This window comes from Ictidomys tridecemlineatus, chromosome 12 (genome assembly GCF_052094955.1).
Source record: "Ictidomys tridecemlineatus isolate mIctTri1 chromosome 12, mIctTri1.hap1, whole genome shotgun sequence".
In the NCBI taxonomy this organism is placed as follows: Eukaryota; Metazoa; Chordata; class Mammalia; order Rodentia; family Sciuridae; genus Ictidomys; species Ictidomys tridecemlineatus.
This window is the reverse complement of record NC_135488.1, coordinates 83,659,743-83,674,697: the sequence shown is the minus strand read 5'-3', so window position 1 is coordinate 83,674,697 and position 14,955 is coordinate 83,659,743. Positions and strand designations below refer to the sequence as shown.

At 41.4% G+C, this 14,955-nt stretch overlaps 1 protein-coding gene across 4 annotated transcripts in view; it reads left to right on the top strand.

Moving 5' to 3' along the window:
• The first annotated feature begins 5,262 nt into the window (after positions 1-5,262).
• Msh2 (mutS homolog 2) overlaps positions 5,263-14,955 on the top strand; it is a 69,574-nt gene continuing 59,881 nt past the window's right edge. For 2 of the 4 annotated variants that reach the window (XM_078029244.1, XM_021725830.3), the window contains exons 1-2: positions 5,265-5,566; positions 13,606-13,760. In XM_078029244.1, the coding sequence (XP_077885370.1) occupies positions 5,356-5,566; positions 13,606-13,760 (366 nt within the window). In that variant the 5' untranslated portion in view covers positions 5,265-5,355. Of the gene's footprint in view, positions 5,567-13,605; positions 13,761-14,955 lie in introns of all 4 variants that reach the window. The other 2 variants (XM_078029245.1, XM_005324487.3) reach the window with 2 other exon arrangements.

Here is a 14,955-nt window from a genome sequence, read left to right as displayed (position 1 = left end):
ACCCACAAAAGGGGAAGTTTGAAAGGGGCAATAAATCACTAACTGGCACATTCTTCAACACATTGCTTTCTAGTCTGTCCTATTTCTTCTGAAGATATTCTTACTAAGGTTGATGCTGACTACTTAGCAGTCACTGTGCTGAATGTTCACTGATTTCTTCTGGTTATTTTTCTCTTCCATTGACCATATCGATACTGATGTTCCTAGGATTTGTCCTTATTTCTGTCTTTCCTCCTAGAGGACTTCATCCATTCTCTTGACTTAGTTACCATCTGACTATATGATAACAGATGCACAATTACCATTTCTGTTCATCTTAAATTTTAGACTGTTTCAATGATGTCACGTCTTTCTCCATAAACCTATTTCATCTCTCCCTCTTTTTCCCTCCTTTTTTGACTAAGATGCATGAGAGGGTCTCATGCATCTTAGTCAAAGTGCTGTATCACTGAGCTATATCCTCAGCCCCACTTTATTTATTGTTTTCTCAAAATCAGTTAATGCCCACACCATGAACCAAGTCCAAAGTTACTTTCCTTTTCACCTCCATTCTTCTAGTTGCCAGACCCTGTGATTCTCCCTCAGAAATGTTTTTCTCTAATGTCTTAAACATTTTCACTGATCTCTGCCACCAATTTATTGCATCTCTCCTGAACAATCTAGTGACCAGAAAATTATTTGCCTAAAGTTGTTTTTTCCCCCCAATTCTGTATATAGAACCTCATGTATGCTAGGCAAGCATTTTATCACTCAGCTATATCCCTAGTCCCTTGCCAGTTATGTTTATAAATTCAGTTTTCCAAATGAGATGGGTAATTATATGAAACTTAAGTAAGACACGATTATTTAATATAAGAGTTTATCATCAGCAGTTAATACATCTATATGGTTGAATAAACAGATACTGTTAAAACAACCTCTTATACAAAATGATTACAAGCACATATTCAATTCTAATTTGAAGCTGGTCTTCAAGCATGCCAAATCCTCAATGACATTTTGTAGGAAAAAATATCTGGAATCATCAGCTATCTTCTAAGTCTGGTTAAAGGTCATTGTCCTCTGTCAGGGCTAATAGCCTGCTAGATGAATTTTCTAGACTTTATGCCAGTTAAAGTCTTACCAGAAATGGTAATGACTTCCTCAACAGGAACCATAGGTAAAAAACTTAAAAAGTACCACACAACTTTACTGGGCCTGGTGGTGCATGCCTGAAATCCAGCAACTCAGACGCCGAAGTAGGAGGATCCCAAGTTTGAGGTAAGTCTCAACAAATTAGCAAGACCCTGTCTCAAAATTAGAAAAACAAGAACTGGGGCACAGTGGTGCATACTCGTAATCCCAGTAGCTTGGGAGGCTGAGACAGGAGGATAACAAGTTCAAACTCAGCCTCAGCAAAAAGCAAAGCTCTAAGCAACTCAGTGAGACTCTGTCTCTAAATAAAATACAAAATAGGGCTGGGGATGAGGTTCAGTGGTCAAGTGTCCCTGAGTTCAACCCCCAGTACTGCCCCCACCCCCGCAAAAAAAAAAAATGGGGATGTTGCTCAGTGGTTAAGGCTCACTGGGTTAAATCTTAGGTACCAAAAACAAACAAGCAAACAAAAAACAACTTAGGAGACGGAAACAGGAGCATCACAAGTTCATGTGCAGCCTAGACAACTTAGCAAAACCCTGTTTCAAAAAATACAAAGAGGCTGGAGATATAGATCAGTTGGGAGAGTGCTTGCCTTGCATGCACAGGACCTGAGTTCAATCCCCAGCAGCATCAAAAAAAAAAAAAAAAAAAAGGGAGCCTGGTGCAGTGGTTCTGGAGGCTGAAGCAGGAGGATCATGAATTCAAAGCCAGCCTCAGCAACAGGGATATGTTAAGTAACTCAGTGAAACCCAGGCTCTAAATAAAATATAAAAAGGCTGGGGATGTGTTTCACCGGTTAAGCACCCTGGTTTTAATCCCTGGTACCAAAAAAAAAAAAAAAAAAAGGGCTGGGGATGTAGCTCTTTGATAAAACACACCTGGCCTGAGTTCAAACCTCAATACCACAAAACAAAACAACAACCCCAAAATCAGTAGATGTTGATAAAATGTCTGCCACTATTACTTATTATTTTCTGTACTGGTGATTGAACTCAGGGGCACTCAACCACTGAGTTGCTAAGCACTTCACCGTTGCTGAGGCTGGCTATGAACTTGTGATCCTTCTGTCTCAGCCTCCTGAGCCGCTGGGATTACAGGTGTGTGCCACCATACCTGGTACCAATATTATTAACTGTGAATAAACATACATTAGTATCATCCCTGTCCTTTTCAGGTGTACAGTAAGAAAGGCAAATATATTCCTAAAACAACATGGTAAATATTGTAATAAAATCTATGAATTAAATGGGACGTTGGAGGAAAATGCAAATAATTACACTTGTGGAAGCTGAGCAGGCTTTCCTAAGATGTCTGAGTTGAGGACAAGAGGAAAATCCAGAGTGGGCAATACAATGGGGAGGGCGAAGTGTGTGAGGAAGTCACAAGGTGCAAAGGAAAGGAAGTTCTTGGCTGCAGATCAGAGTTAGGGAAAGAAGAGGGGAATGTTGCCAAGTTAGCCACGTTGCTGGGAAGGTCACATGCAGTCCAAACTTTCTTCAATTATCCAAAGCATTTGAATTTTAACCTGTAGGCCATTTGTTTCTGAATTGAACTTATTGTCAGGAATACTCAAGAAGCTGATTTATTTTTGTTTTTATACTTAGGGGATAGAATCCAGGAGGCTTTACCCCTGAGTTACATCCCCAGCCCTTTAAAAAAATAATAATAATAATTTTTGAGACATTATCTCACTAAGTTTCCCATGCTGGCCTTGAACTTGGGATTTTCTTTCCTCCTAGAAATTCTAAACCTCCTAGAATTGCAGGGAGTATAGGCATTCACCATCACTCCTCCAGACCACAGAAACTTTAAAAAAAGACTGAAAGGCCCTTTCTCCAGACATTACAACTCATTATAGGTGAGTGGGACTCAGATATGTGTTTGAAAAGCTCCTAGGGTGATTTTGCTGCAGAATATTTTGGGGCCCCTTCTTTGGGGGAAGAGTGACCACTTAAGAGTGCTATACCTGTAAGTATGGCCTTAGGCCTTAGCCTGAGCAATTCCATTTTAAAACTCCATTTTAAAATAAACCTTCAGTCTCACTAGGCAAGCCTACAAAGCTCTCCAGTATGTCATCAGGCATAGCCTGATAAAAGCAAGTCACTTTCCACAACTCTGGTAAGAGTCAGGATGAAGTCACATGTCATTTGTTGTAACCCTGGTAAGAGTCAAAAGTGTAATATCAGGGCGGAAATCACTAAACCATATGTCCTGACTCTAAATGCAAGATGTCACTAAGAAACCTGGTGAGGGCTGGGGATGTGGCTCAAGCTGTAGCGTGCTTGCCTGGCATGCAGGGTCACTGGGCTCTATCCTCAGCACCACATAAAAACAAAATAAAGATGTTGTGAAAACTGAAAACTAAAAAAAAAATAAAAATAAATATTAAAAAATTCTAAAAAAAAAAAAAAAGAAAGAAAGAGACCTGGTGATAAGGAACCAAAAGGCGACCAGAGCTCCCAAAATTTAGTATAAATGATGGAACAAATGAACAGACTCTGGAGCCAGCTGACACTGATGCACACAAGCTTGAGTCTGATGAGGACCTAGACTGACATCCCAACTCTTATCATCTGCCTAATCCTCTGCATTGTCCTCACAACTCTCAAACTCTACAGCAGCCTCTTGACCCTGGTAAGGACGGCGACATTGTCTTACAACAGTGTCCTCAGCTAGCCACCAACTCCACACCAGGAGAAGCCTCTATGGGTTCCTGACCTGGTTGCTGCAGTCGGAGGGAGTGTGCATCTGCTGGACTTATGATCTAAGACTTAAGACTCTAAACCTAGCACTTCAGCTTAGCATGCAGAGGGAATGTCTGTAATAGGTCTGTCATGATTAAGTGTTTGCAGTGCTTAAAAATTAACTTAGAATTTTTCCCTTTGAATTGATCATGTCTATTGCAGTACCCAGCATTAAGTGTTATTTCTTGATTAAGAACCTATAGAGCGAAAGTGTATTGAGTGATTTTTCAATAAAGCATTGAAAAAGGGCATAGCACTTGGACATTCTTTCTCTCTCCCCTTGACTGCAGTTGTTACACCTTTGCCTACAGCGACAATACCTTTCTAAGGTATTAAGTCAGCAGATGGAATACTGACTTCCTCCAGGTCATTGCTTAAGGTTTAAAAATATTTCAACCCCCTCACCTTCTGAATTTTTTCTTACCCAAACATTTGGCAACATTTAGGTTATCTACTACATTACCTGAATCCATTCATTAGAAGGTAAGCAGAACAAATGTTGTGAGTTTTCTACTTGCTGGTGATCCCCAGAACCAAGAACACTATGGAACCTTTCAGGCCTTATAAATGTTTTTCCTTTTTCTCCCCTTCCTTTCCGGGGAAGAGCACTGAACCCAGAACCTTCCACATGCCAAGCACTCTACCACGGAAAGATACCCTCCAGGCCCTAACTTAATTTTGAGGGGGGGTGGCTACTGGGGATTGAACTCAGGGCCCTTAACCACTGAACCACATCCCCAGACCTTTTTATTTTTTGAGAAACGGCCTCGCTAAATTGCTGAGGCTAGCCTCCAATTTTGTGATCCTGATCCTCCTGCTTTAGCCTCTAGAGGCACAGGGATTAAGGGCGTGAGCCACCATGCCCCGCTAAATCAATGTTTTCCAATGAATTCAATGGATGGGACATTGGAAAAAAAATCTGGCTAATAGGGAGCAGTAAAAAGGCTGTGGAGTATAAACCTGAAATATTGACGTTGGCAGTTTGCTTAGAAAGGAAAAGGGAGAGAGTCCCGGGAACAAGTTTAAAAAACATACTGAGAGAAGGAAGGCTAGGTTTTGTTTTCAAGCTTCTTAGTGATTTTATTACCAAGCTTCAAGGCACAAAATAAACTCAATAGCTTCCCATCTGGTCACTGCCTACCCCAGCTGCCCGCCCACCTGGGCTGCTAGGGGCGCACCCAGGAAAACCCGGAGAACTGTTCTATTTTAAGGATTCGCGTCCGAGGGTCTGCGGGTGACCCCGCAGGCATGCGCAGTAAGCAGAGTCCTCAGCGTGCGCGGGAAGCTGGACGGCGTCCGTTTATGATTGGCTACCGCGGCGGACTCCCACCCACCGAGGTGCAATACTGGATAATGATTGGACGCGGCCTCAGAGGTCGGACGCCGCCGGGGGGCGAGGGAGGGGAGGCGGGAAACATCCTGGTGGGTGCTGGGTCGTGCTGCTGCCTCCGTTTGCCTGTAGATAGGTTCCGAAATGGCGGTGCAACCGAAGGAAACGCTGCAGTTGGAAAGCGCGGCCGAGGTCGGCTTCGTGCGCTTCTTCCAGAGCATGCCGGAGAAGCCGACCACCACCGTGCGCCTCTTCGACCGGGGCGACTTCTACACGGCTCACGGCGAGGACGCGCTGCTGGCCGCCCGAGAGGTGTTCAAGACCCAGGGGGTGATCAAGTACTTGGGTCCTGCAGGTGAGACTGGGCGGCGCGCGGGTTCGAGAGGACCGGTCTCCCGGGGCCTGTGGGCGGCTCCCGTGCCCCGTCGGGAAGTGGGCGGCGGGCAGCTTTCCTGCGCCGAGCTCTGGGGGTGCGAATGTTGCTTCCCCCAAAGGGAATTCCGCTTTCTCCGGTGCCTGCACCGCCAGGGAGGCGCGGCCGCGCACCTGGGCTCCCAGCGAGCCCTCCTGGAATGTTTCTGGAGCCAGGTGCTCGGTTGCATCTTCCCGCAGTCTCGCCTCGGCGGGATAGATGTCTGTAACTGCAGCCAGCAGCCCAGGAATGCGACTTACAATGGTGGAGGTGTTGATAACACTTCATTGTGTTACCCACTTCATTTTGCTCACAACGACACGCCATTTTTATCGTTAGTCCCGCTCGGGGACCTGTAATGGACCCCTTCAGATGAGGGGAAGTGTGGAGAAGCGGTCACCACTGCGAGCTCGTGCTGGAGTCGGGCTCCTTGGATCTGGTTGAGGCGCTCTCGCTTTATTTATGGCTGTGTGATCTTGAGGTGGTCATGGAAGCTGTGTGCTTCAGTTCAGGATTCAGTTCTCTCTCTCTCTCTCTCTCTCTCTCTCTCTCTCTCTCTCTCTCTCTCTCTCTCTCTCTCTCTCTCGTCACCTGGCCTTACCTGTGCAGCATCATTTCTTCCTGAAGGGCTACAAACTTTTCACTGTGTGTGGCTGGAAGTTCTAGATGGTTAATGCTGATATCTTTTCTCCCTTGTGTCTTTGCTATTTCTTGGAGTTATGATAACGGAAAGAACATTCTGGGAGAATTAAGGAGTTCTGTGCTGATCCTTATGCTGCTACGTGCAAATGGGATGTGGCTGGAAAATGTTTTATTCATTAGATAGAAATTTGTTGTCAGGGTTATGGACGCTAGGTGAAAAGACCGTCTTCGCTCTCACAGAGCTCCCTTGAGCGGCGAGAGGGGCAGAAATACTCGCAGTTCAAAGTGAAGCTAAGATGGAAGTGGAGGTGTGAAGCCCATAACAAGTTGGTCAGCAGGCATAGAAGCAGGATCACCAAAGACTGGAGACACCAGAAGAGGCATTACCCAAGATGCCAAATTTCATTTTAGACTTGATTGACTGGGAGTTTGCTGGGGAAGAGGGCCCTGAAAGGTTGATTGGTATTACTGGTGTAGAAAATTATGGGTGCAGGTAGATGGGATCAAGATCATGGACTGGGGATGTGCCTCAGTGGTGGAGCTGTTGCTTGGCAAGCTTAAGGCCCTGAGTTTGATTCCCAGCACGGGCAGGGGGGATCACAAAAAGCTTTTTCTTTTGTGTGTGTGTGTGTGTGTGTGTGTGTTGCTGAGAATGGAATCCAGGGCCTCTTGCATGCTAAGTAGGTGCTCTAACAGTGAACTATATCCCCAGTCCATGAAAGGGTTTTTTATGTTGTAGGCAATGAGAGATCTGAAGACTTAAGTAAATACCCAGTAGAGTGTTAGATCTCTTTGGCTGTAGTTTGGAGGATGGGTCAGAAGGGGGCAAGTGTGGAAGCATACAAGGAGTTAAAAGACCACCCAGGAATAGTTTATGGGTTGCTTCATAATTAATTAATGATGGTCTAAATTGCTTTCTAATTTTAAATTAGCTATTTTATGTTGAGTTAGAGTAGTTTTTAGCATTTGATGTAAAAAGTCTCTCTCTTTTTTAGAACAGGGGATTGAACCTAAGGGGTGCTTACCTATAGAGTCACGCCCCTGGCCTTTTTTATTTTTAATTTCCGTTTATCTATCTATCTATCTATTTATTTATTGGTACCGGGGATTGAACTCTGGGGCACTAGAACACTGAGCCATATTCCCAGCCCTTTTTTGTATTTTATTTAGATACAGGGTCTCACAAAGTTGCTTGAGACCTCACTAAGTTGCCGAGGCTGGCTTTGAATTTGCAATCTTCCTGCTTCAGCCTCTCAAGTTGCTGGCATTATAGGCATGCTGTACCTCGCCTAGCTGATGTGAAAAGTTCTAAACTTACTCCTATAATTTGGATCACTGGTTTTTCTAAATACCTATTCTAATGCTTGGCTTTTTATTTTTTTTTCCTCCCTTCTCTTTACTGGGGATTGAGCTCCGGGCACTTTTCCACTGAGCCAAATTTCTAGCCCTTTTTATATTTTATTTTGAGACAAGGTCTTACTAAATTGCTGAGGCTGGCCTTGAACTTGGAATCCTCCTGCCTCAGCCTCCCAGGTGCCTGGGATTACAGGCGTGGTTTTTCTGATTTACATTATGAAAGGAATTATGGGTGCTGAGTATTACATCTGTTTATTGGGAAGAAAATGTAGTATGAACATTCAGAAATCTTATTTTGAAGCATAGATTTTTTTTTTAACATAATGCTTTTATTTTGTTGCCCTTGAAGATTAAAATGTGTTTTTTTTTTTTTGCTGGGATATAGCTTGGTGGCAACAGTGCTTGCCTGGTATGCCTAAGGCCCTCAGTTCAGTCCCCAGTGCTGCCAAAACCCAACCAAACAAAAAACAGTGTTTTGCAGGGATGTTTTCTTAGACTAACTTAGATGGTCCCTTCATCTTAATCATGTTGAGAATATGGCTGGAGGTGAATTTAACTTTCCAAGGAGGTCAGCAAAGAAATATGTGTTATTCTCAAGGATCTCTTTCTTACATTAGAGACTTAATTCTGCAGGCATATTTAAATATTGTTCTAGTCTTTATTTGGGCAGTATAATAAGAATTATAAAAAGATTTGGAACTTTATTGCTGGAAGTTGACAAAAGTAATTGAAAAAGGGAGGAAGTCCAGCCCAAAATGTACCATTGTTTCCCAAAGCTGGTAAATTGTCCGAAGTGAAATGTAAAGTTGGAATATTATTCAGGCTTAAAAATGAAGACCCTAGCTAGGTGCGGTGGTGCACACCTATAATCCCATTGGCTTGTATGGGTAGAGGCAGGAGGATCAGAGTTTAAAGCCAGCCTCAGCAATTTAGCAGGTGTGCTAAGCAACTCAGACCCTGTCTCTAAATAAAATACAAAAATAGGGCTAGGGGTATGGCTTGTTGATCAAGTGCCCCTGAGTTTAATCCCCAGTACCAAAAAAAGAAAAAGAAGACCCTGAATTTTTTGACATGTATGAAACTTAAGTACATTATGCTAAGTGAAATAAGCCAGGCACAGAAAAAAAATACTGCATGATCTCATTTACATATGGACTCTCAAAACAGTCAACTACATAGAAACAGTGGAATGATGATTACCAGGAGCAGAAAGGAAATGGGGAGTCAGAGGGTACAGAGTTGTAGTTATACAGAATTAACAACTAGAGATCTAATTTGCTATCTCTAGTGATCCTAGAGGACTATAGTTAATGTTGTATCTTGCAGATTTACCAGGAGAGTAGATTTTAGGTGCTTTCCCCACAAAAGGTAACTGTGAATTAATGGTTGTGTTAGTTTGCTTGACTATAATAATAATTTCACTATGCATATGTATGTTAAAATGTGTTGAGACACCTGTTTGTAGTCCCTGTAATCCCAGCTACTCCAAATTCAAGGCCATCCTGGACAACTCAGTCTCAATATACAAAAGGGCCAGAGATATAATTCAGTTTTAAAGTACCCCCTGAGTTCAGTCCCCAGTACCACAAAACAATGTGTTGTATACAGTTTAAGATAATAAACAGAAGGAAATAGTTCTTTAAATTATTGCACTGAATTCTTAAAATCCATCCATATCTGTCCTACCAGGAGATTGACTTCCCATATTATTTCTGCAACCCTTAATGCATCTAAATTTTCTGCCCCAAAGTCTTCATACTACTTTGTTCTGTCTCTGTTCTCCCTCCTTTGACTCATAACAATTGTTCCTCTTTTTTTTTCTAAACTTTTCTGCTGTTTATTCTTAGTTCCTATTCCATGGAAAACAATTTTCTGTTTGTTTCTGGCCTCCTCATCTGCCCAAACCTAAAATCCAATACTCTTTTGAGAAATCTTATTCAGTATTGTATACAAACCAGAGCATTGGTATCACTTGGGTGTTTGTTAGAGTTTTGGAATATGAGGCCCCACTCCAGACTTGCCAAATTGGAATTTTCATTTAAGGATATCCTCAGTGATTTCTATACATCCCAGTTTTTGAGGAGCCTTTTAGAGTAGAATGATTTCCTTGTTGAGGCTGTACTTCCAGTTTTGACAAATCTTAGACCTGTCATTTCTCCTTATTTTTTTTAAATGCATTTTTCTTTTGTTGCCCAGACTGGCCTGTAACTCAAGATCTTCCTGCCTCAATTCTAGAGTAGCTGGAATTACAGGTGCATGCCAAAACATCCAGCTCCTTTCCCTATTTTCTCTTTCAAATGGTACTGAGGATTGAACCTAGGGCCGGGCTACGTAAGTGTTTTTTCACTGAGTCATGTCCCCAGCCTCAGAGTAAATTTTAGAATATTTTCATCTCTTTAAAAGAAACCCATACCCTTTGTTAGTTAGTCCCTGTTTCCCCCCAAAATCTTTCCAGCCCTAAGCAGCTAGTATCTACTTGGCATGTAAATGGAATCATATAGTATGTGATATTTTGTTTCAAGGTTCATACATGTTATAATTATATTTCATTCCTTGTGTGTGAGGGTACTGGGGATTGAACTCAGGGACTCTCTATCACTGAACTACATATACCCCCAGCCCTTTTTTATTTTTTACTTTGAGACAGGGTCTTGTTAAGTTGTTCCAGCTGGCCTTGAACTTGGGATCCTCCTGTCTTAGACTCTAGAGTAGCAAACATGTGCCAGCACACCTTATGGATTTTTTTAAAATGATTTTTTGTCACAAGCACAAGAAAACTTAGATGGAGTTCAACTAGTTGGATTAATGGAACAATCAGTCAGTCTGGTTTGCCTGGGACTGATGGGTTCCTGAAAGAGGACTTTTCAGTAGTGAAGTTGGGGAAGGCTTGGGCAAATTCAAATGAATTGTTACCTTCTGTGCTATGCAAAAGTGGGAAATAATTTAAATGGGGCCTGCCATTGTACGCTGAAGTTCTGATGCATAGTGAATGCTGGTTAGGATATTTAAATCTGCTGCAGCCTAGATAGGCCTCTGAGAATTTGAGTACTGGTTTTGCTGAATGATAATCTAGAAAAGGTATTTGTAATTTTCATGCAACTTGCTTTCTAAATGCAAACTACGGAAACAGCAGATCTGTTCAATTCCAAGAAAATGCGGGTTTGTTGAACTTACTGAGATGAAAACTGAGGCCTAAAAAGTGCTTTGATAAGAATTTGAATTAGTTGATTGTATTTTTTAAATTGGGAGATTTCATGAAAAAATTTGTATTGTGAGATTCTTTTGAAAAATCTGGGGCTGGGGTATGGTTAAGTGGTAGAGTGCTTGCCTAGTGTGCTTAAGGCCCAGGGCCCAGCACTGCAAAACAAAAATAAAAATCCGCCAAGTTGGAAACTTTGGACAGAAATATTCCTGTAGTTCAGCAGTAAAATGGTACTGAATAGTTAGTGTTCCCTCAGACCTAAAGAGTCCAGAGTCTTCCTTTATCACCTTTTTGTTACAGGTCCCATGTTACTTAGGTCTTTGTTGAAGCTATATGCCACCTATCAGATCTGTTATCTTGGATCTCTGTTGCTCATTTGTTATCTGCCTGGTCTGTAGATATTGCAGTTTGGATTAGATTATAAGAAATGTTTTAAGGGACCAACCTAGAGATTTGAGATTTGAGTGAATTTTAGGGTGTCTGTTGGCAGTAGGGATTTCTGTCTGGTATGTAAAATTAATTACCTGATTGGGGCCTAAGCTATGTCCCAAATTTTGAGTACAAATCTTTTCCTTTCCTTTTCTTCTTTTTCTTTTTTTCGGGTCCTCATTCTTTCTTCCTCTCACTAGAGATTGAACTCAAGGAAACTCAACCACTCTATTCCCTGCCACAGTCTCTCTGGATTGCATACAGCTTTACTAGATTCTAAGGCTGATTTTGAACTTGCAGTCCTCCTTTTTCAGCCTCCTGAGCCTCTGGGATTACAGGCATGTGCCACTATGCTCTGCTGCCATTTATTTATTTATATTTGTTATTTGTATATTACCCCCAGCCCTGCCATTATCTTTTCATTTTTGGTGGTGATGGTGGGGCTACAGAAATTGAACCCAGGGAAGCTTACCACTGAGCCACATCCCCAGCTCTTTTTATGTTGAGATAGGTGGCCTTGGAACTTGTGATCCTTCTGCCTCAGCCTCCCAAGTCACTAGGATTAGAGGTGTGAGCCACCAGACCCAACAGCAAGTGTATACTCTAAACTAATAATTCATGCTATCTGTATTTGATAAAAACTGAACATCCCTCCTTAGCATTGAACCAGGGTCTCTCTACCATTTCCTAGCCATTTTTATTTTTTATTTTGAGACATGGTTTCACTAAGTTGCCCGTGGTGGCTTGGAATTTGTGATCCTCCTGCCTCAGCCTTCCAAGGCAAGGATTATAGGCATGGGATACCATGTCTGGAGAAAATTTAGTATTCTACTTGACAGTGTGGGTGGTTTTATTTATTTTACAAAGAAATTGATATCTGCCAATCAAACGTAGCTGAAACACTATTTTTCATGTAAGACCGCGTCTCCACTGTGGAACTGTTAACATTTTGGACTAAACAAATAACTTGATATTGTGAAGAGTGTCATTTTAAATTTTTTTGTGGTTGTGAAACTGGAGTTTCTCCACTTCTAAGCTGACTGGTGGGTCTGCCTAAGCTGCAAGCCTCTGCAGCTCAGAAAGTCTTGTTTCTTCTCTATTACCATTAAGTGACATGTTGCAGCTCTTAATGGCAGACTGTGACTTCCAGTGTTTCAGCAGACCCCAGTAGCTCATTGCCAATTTCTTCTTTCTGGGTTCTTATCTCACGAATTGGAAGAATGAAATCCTCAGGCAAGGATGAGTGAGTGTAAGAGTAGGACTTATGCAAGTGTAAATAGAAACAGAACTCTAACAGGGCAATAGGGATCTGATAGGGGTTGCTGCTTGAGTGTGCTAATCTGGGGGTTTATATTAGCACTTGGGACACTGCTGTTAGTCCAAATTTTTGCTAAGCAGGGTTTAGAAAAGTACTGATACTATTGGTTAACCATTGAGTTTGAACTTGCGTTCCGGTCTGCCCCATTTCTGTGGCTGCTCACCTGCAATCCCAGCTTCTTGGGGGGTTGAGGTTGGCGGATCATGGATGCTTGGGGTAGCTCCAGTGCTGTGTGGAGCAGGTAATAAATTGATTGGTGACCTGGATGTGTAGGGGACAATGGTGAAAGAAAGACTTTGCAGTACTCCTTTGAACCTTTGAATTTTGAGCTATGTGAATGAATAATGACTTTTGGGGGTGGTGGGGGTGGCTTTGCACATGCTAGACAAGTGCCCTATCAGTGAGCTACATTCCCAGCTCTTTTTAAAATTAAAACTTTTTAATTTTGAGAAATAGACTAGTACTGAACTTGGAATCTGTTTGTCTCAACCTCTGAAGTAGCTGGGATTTCAGTTGTGGGCCACCATGCCCAGCCAGCTTTTAGTGTTTTTGTTTTTGTTATAATACTTGGGTTTGAACCCAGGAGCACTTCACCACTGAGCCTTATCCCTAGACCTTTTTATGTTTTATTTTGAGACAGGGTCTTGCCAAGGCTGGCTTTGAACTCGTGACCATCCTGCCTCAGCCTCTTGTCACTGTTCCTGTTTCAAAAAAGGGCCAGGGACGCTCTCCTGGGTTCAGTCCCCCCATACCAAAATAAAACCACAACAACAAAAAGTTGGCTATATGCATGTACTGATTCTTTTGTCTTTATATTTCTTCCAGAATTTTAATTTGTAGACTCCACAGGACCAGGGGAGTTAAATCTTTTCACCATTTTATACCCTTTATCTGCTGTAGCTCCTGGGGCATACAGTAGTTCCTCCAGAAACAATTAATTGAGTGAGTTAGTTACCCAGGGCTGGAAAGCTTGTTAGGTGCTTGAACACTTATCAAAATTATAAAAATTTATTTATTTATTTATTTGTTTTTTAGGAGCAAAGACTCTGCAGAGTGTTGTGCTTAGTAAAATGAATTTTGAATCTTTTGTAAAAGATCTTCTACTTGTTCGTCAGTATAGAGTTGAAGTTTATAAAAACAGAGCTGGAAATAAGGCATCCAAGGAAAATGATTGGTATTTGGCATTTAAGGTAATTATCTTCCTTTTTAATAAACCCTTTTTTTTAAGGGTAGAAAAAATTGCAAAGTATTTAACTAGATGTTTAATATGTTAGCCAGGTTGTGATGATAAAATGCTTTGAGAAACTTTCATATAATTTAGCATGTGGTTGTTAAAAGGTTACAGTTCATGTGTTTGGAAATTTAGTAGCTCTCCATTATAAGATGTTTTCGAATACTCTGAACCTTGTCATAGTTAAAACTATTGATAATATCCTGTACATAAAGTTGAATTCCAGCATTAAACAAGGATTTTATTTTACTGTAATTAAAGAATAGCAAATAATTTGCATTATCTCACTTATGTACACTTGTTACACATTTGTATCTTTGTATTTACTCTGTTAGAATGTATATTTATATAAACATGGAAATTTTGAATTTTTTTTTTTTTTAAAGAGAGAGTGAGAGAGAGAGAGAGTTAATATTTATTTTTTAGTTTTCGGCGGACACAACATCTTTGTTGGTATGTGGTGCTGAGGATCGAACCCAGGCCACACGCATGCCAGGCGAGCGCGCTACCTCTTGAGCCACATCCCCAGCCCGAAATTTTGAATGTTGATCATATTTGAGCACTGTCACCGTGCTTCTAATGCCTTCAAGGAAATTAGTGCAACTGATCTTCCTTACTTATCTGAAAGGCCATGTTTTTGTGCACACACAATACTTATATAAAGTGTTTTCTCAAATACTGGAATAAATTAATGTTAAAATGTGGGGAAGGTGAGGTTTATTCTTGAAAGGAATGAATGTGTAGTAAGAGGGACAGTGCTCTGGATTATAGCAGATTTCATTTCCTCTGTCCCTAATGTCTAATGTATGGCAAGTCCTTCAAACTTCTCCTATATCTGTACCTCATAAATGGTAAAATTACAAGTTTTTTAAAGATATTTTATGGTTTTAAATTTCTGTGGGCCCCCCCACACACACACATTGTGTCATATAATACTCAGTATATTGATGAAGCTACTTCAAATATAGTGTAGTTCAATCTTCATTCCATATGGAAAAACTTAGCATCCCACATTGTAGACTTTGCTAGGAATTTTTATTTTTTTTAATTTTTGAGGTATTGGGGATTGAACCCAAGGGCCCTTTACCACTGAACTACATCCCTCGCCCTTTTTATTTTTTATTTTGAGACAGAGTCTCACTAAGTTGCTTAAG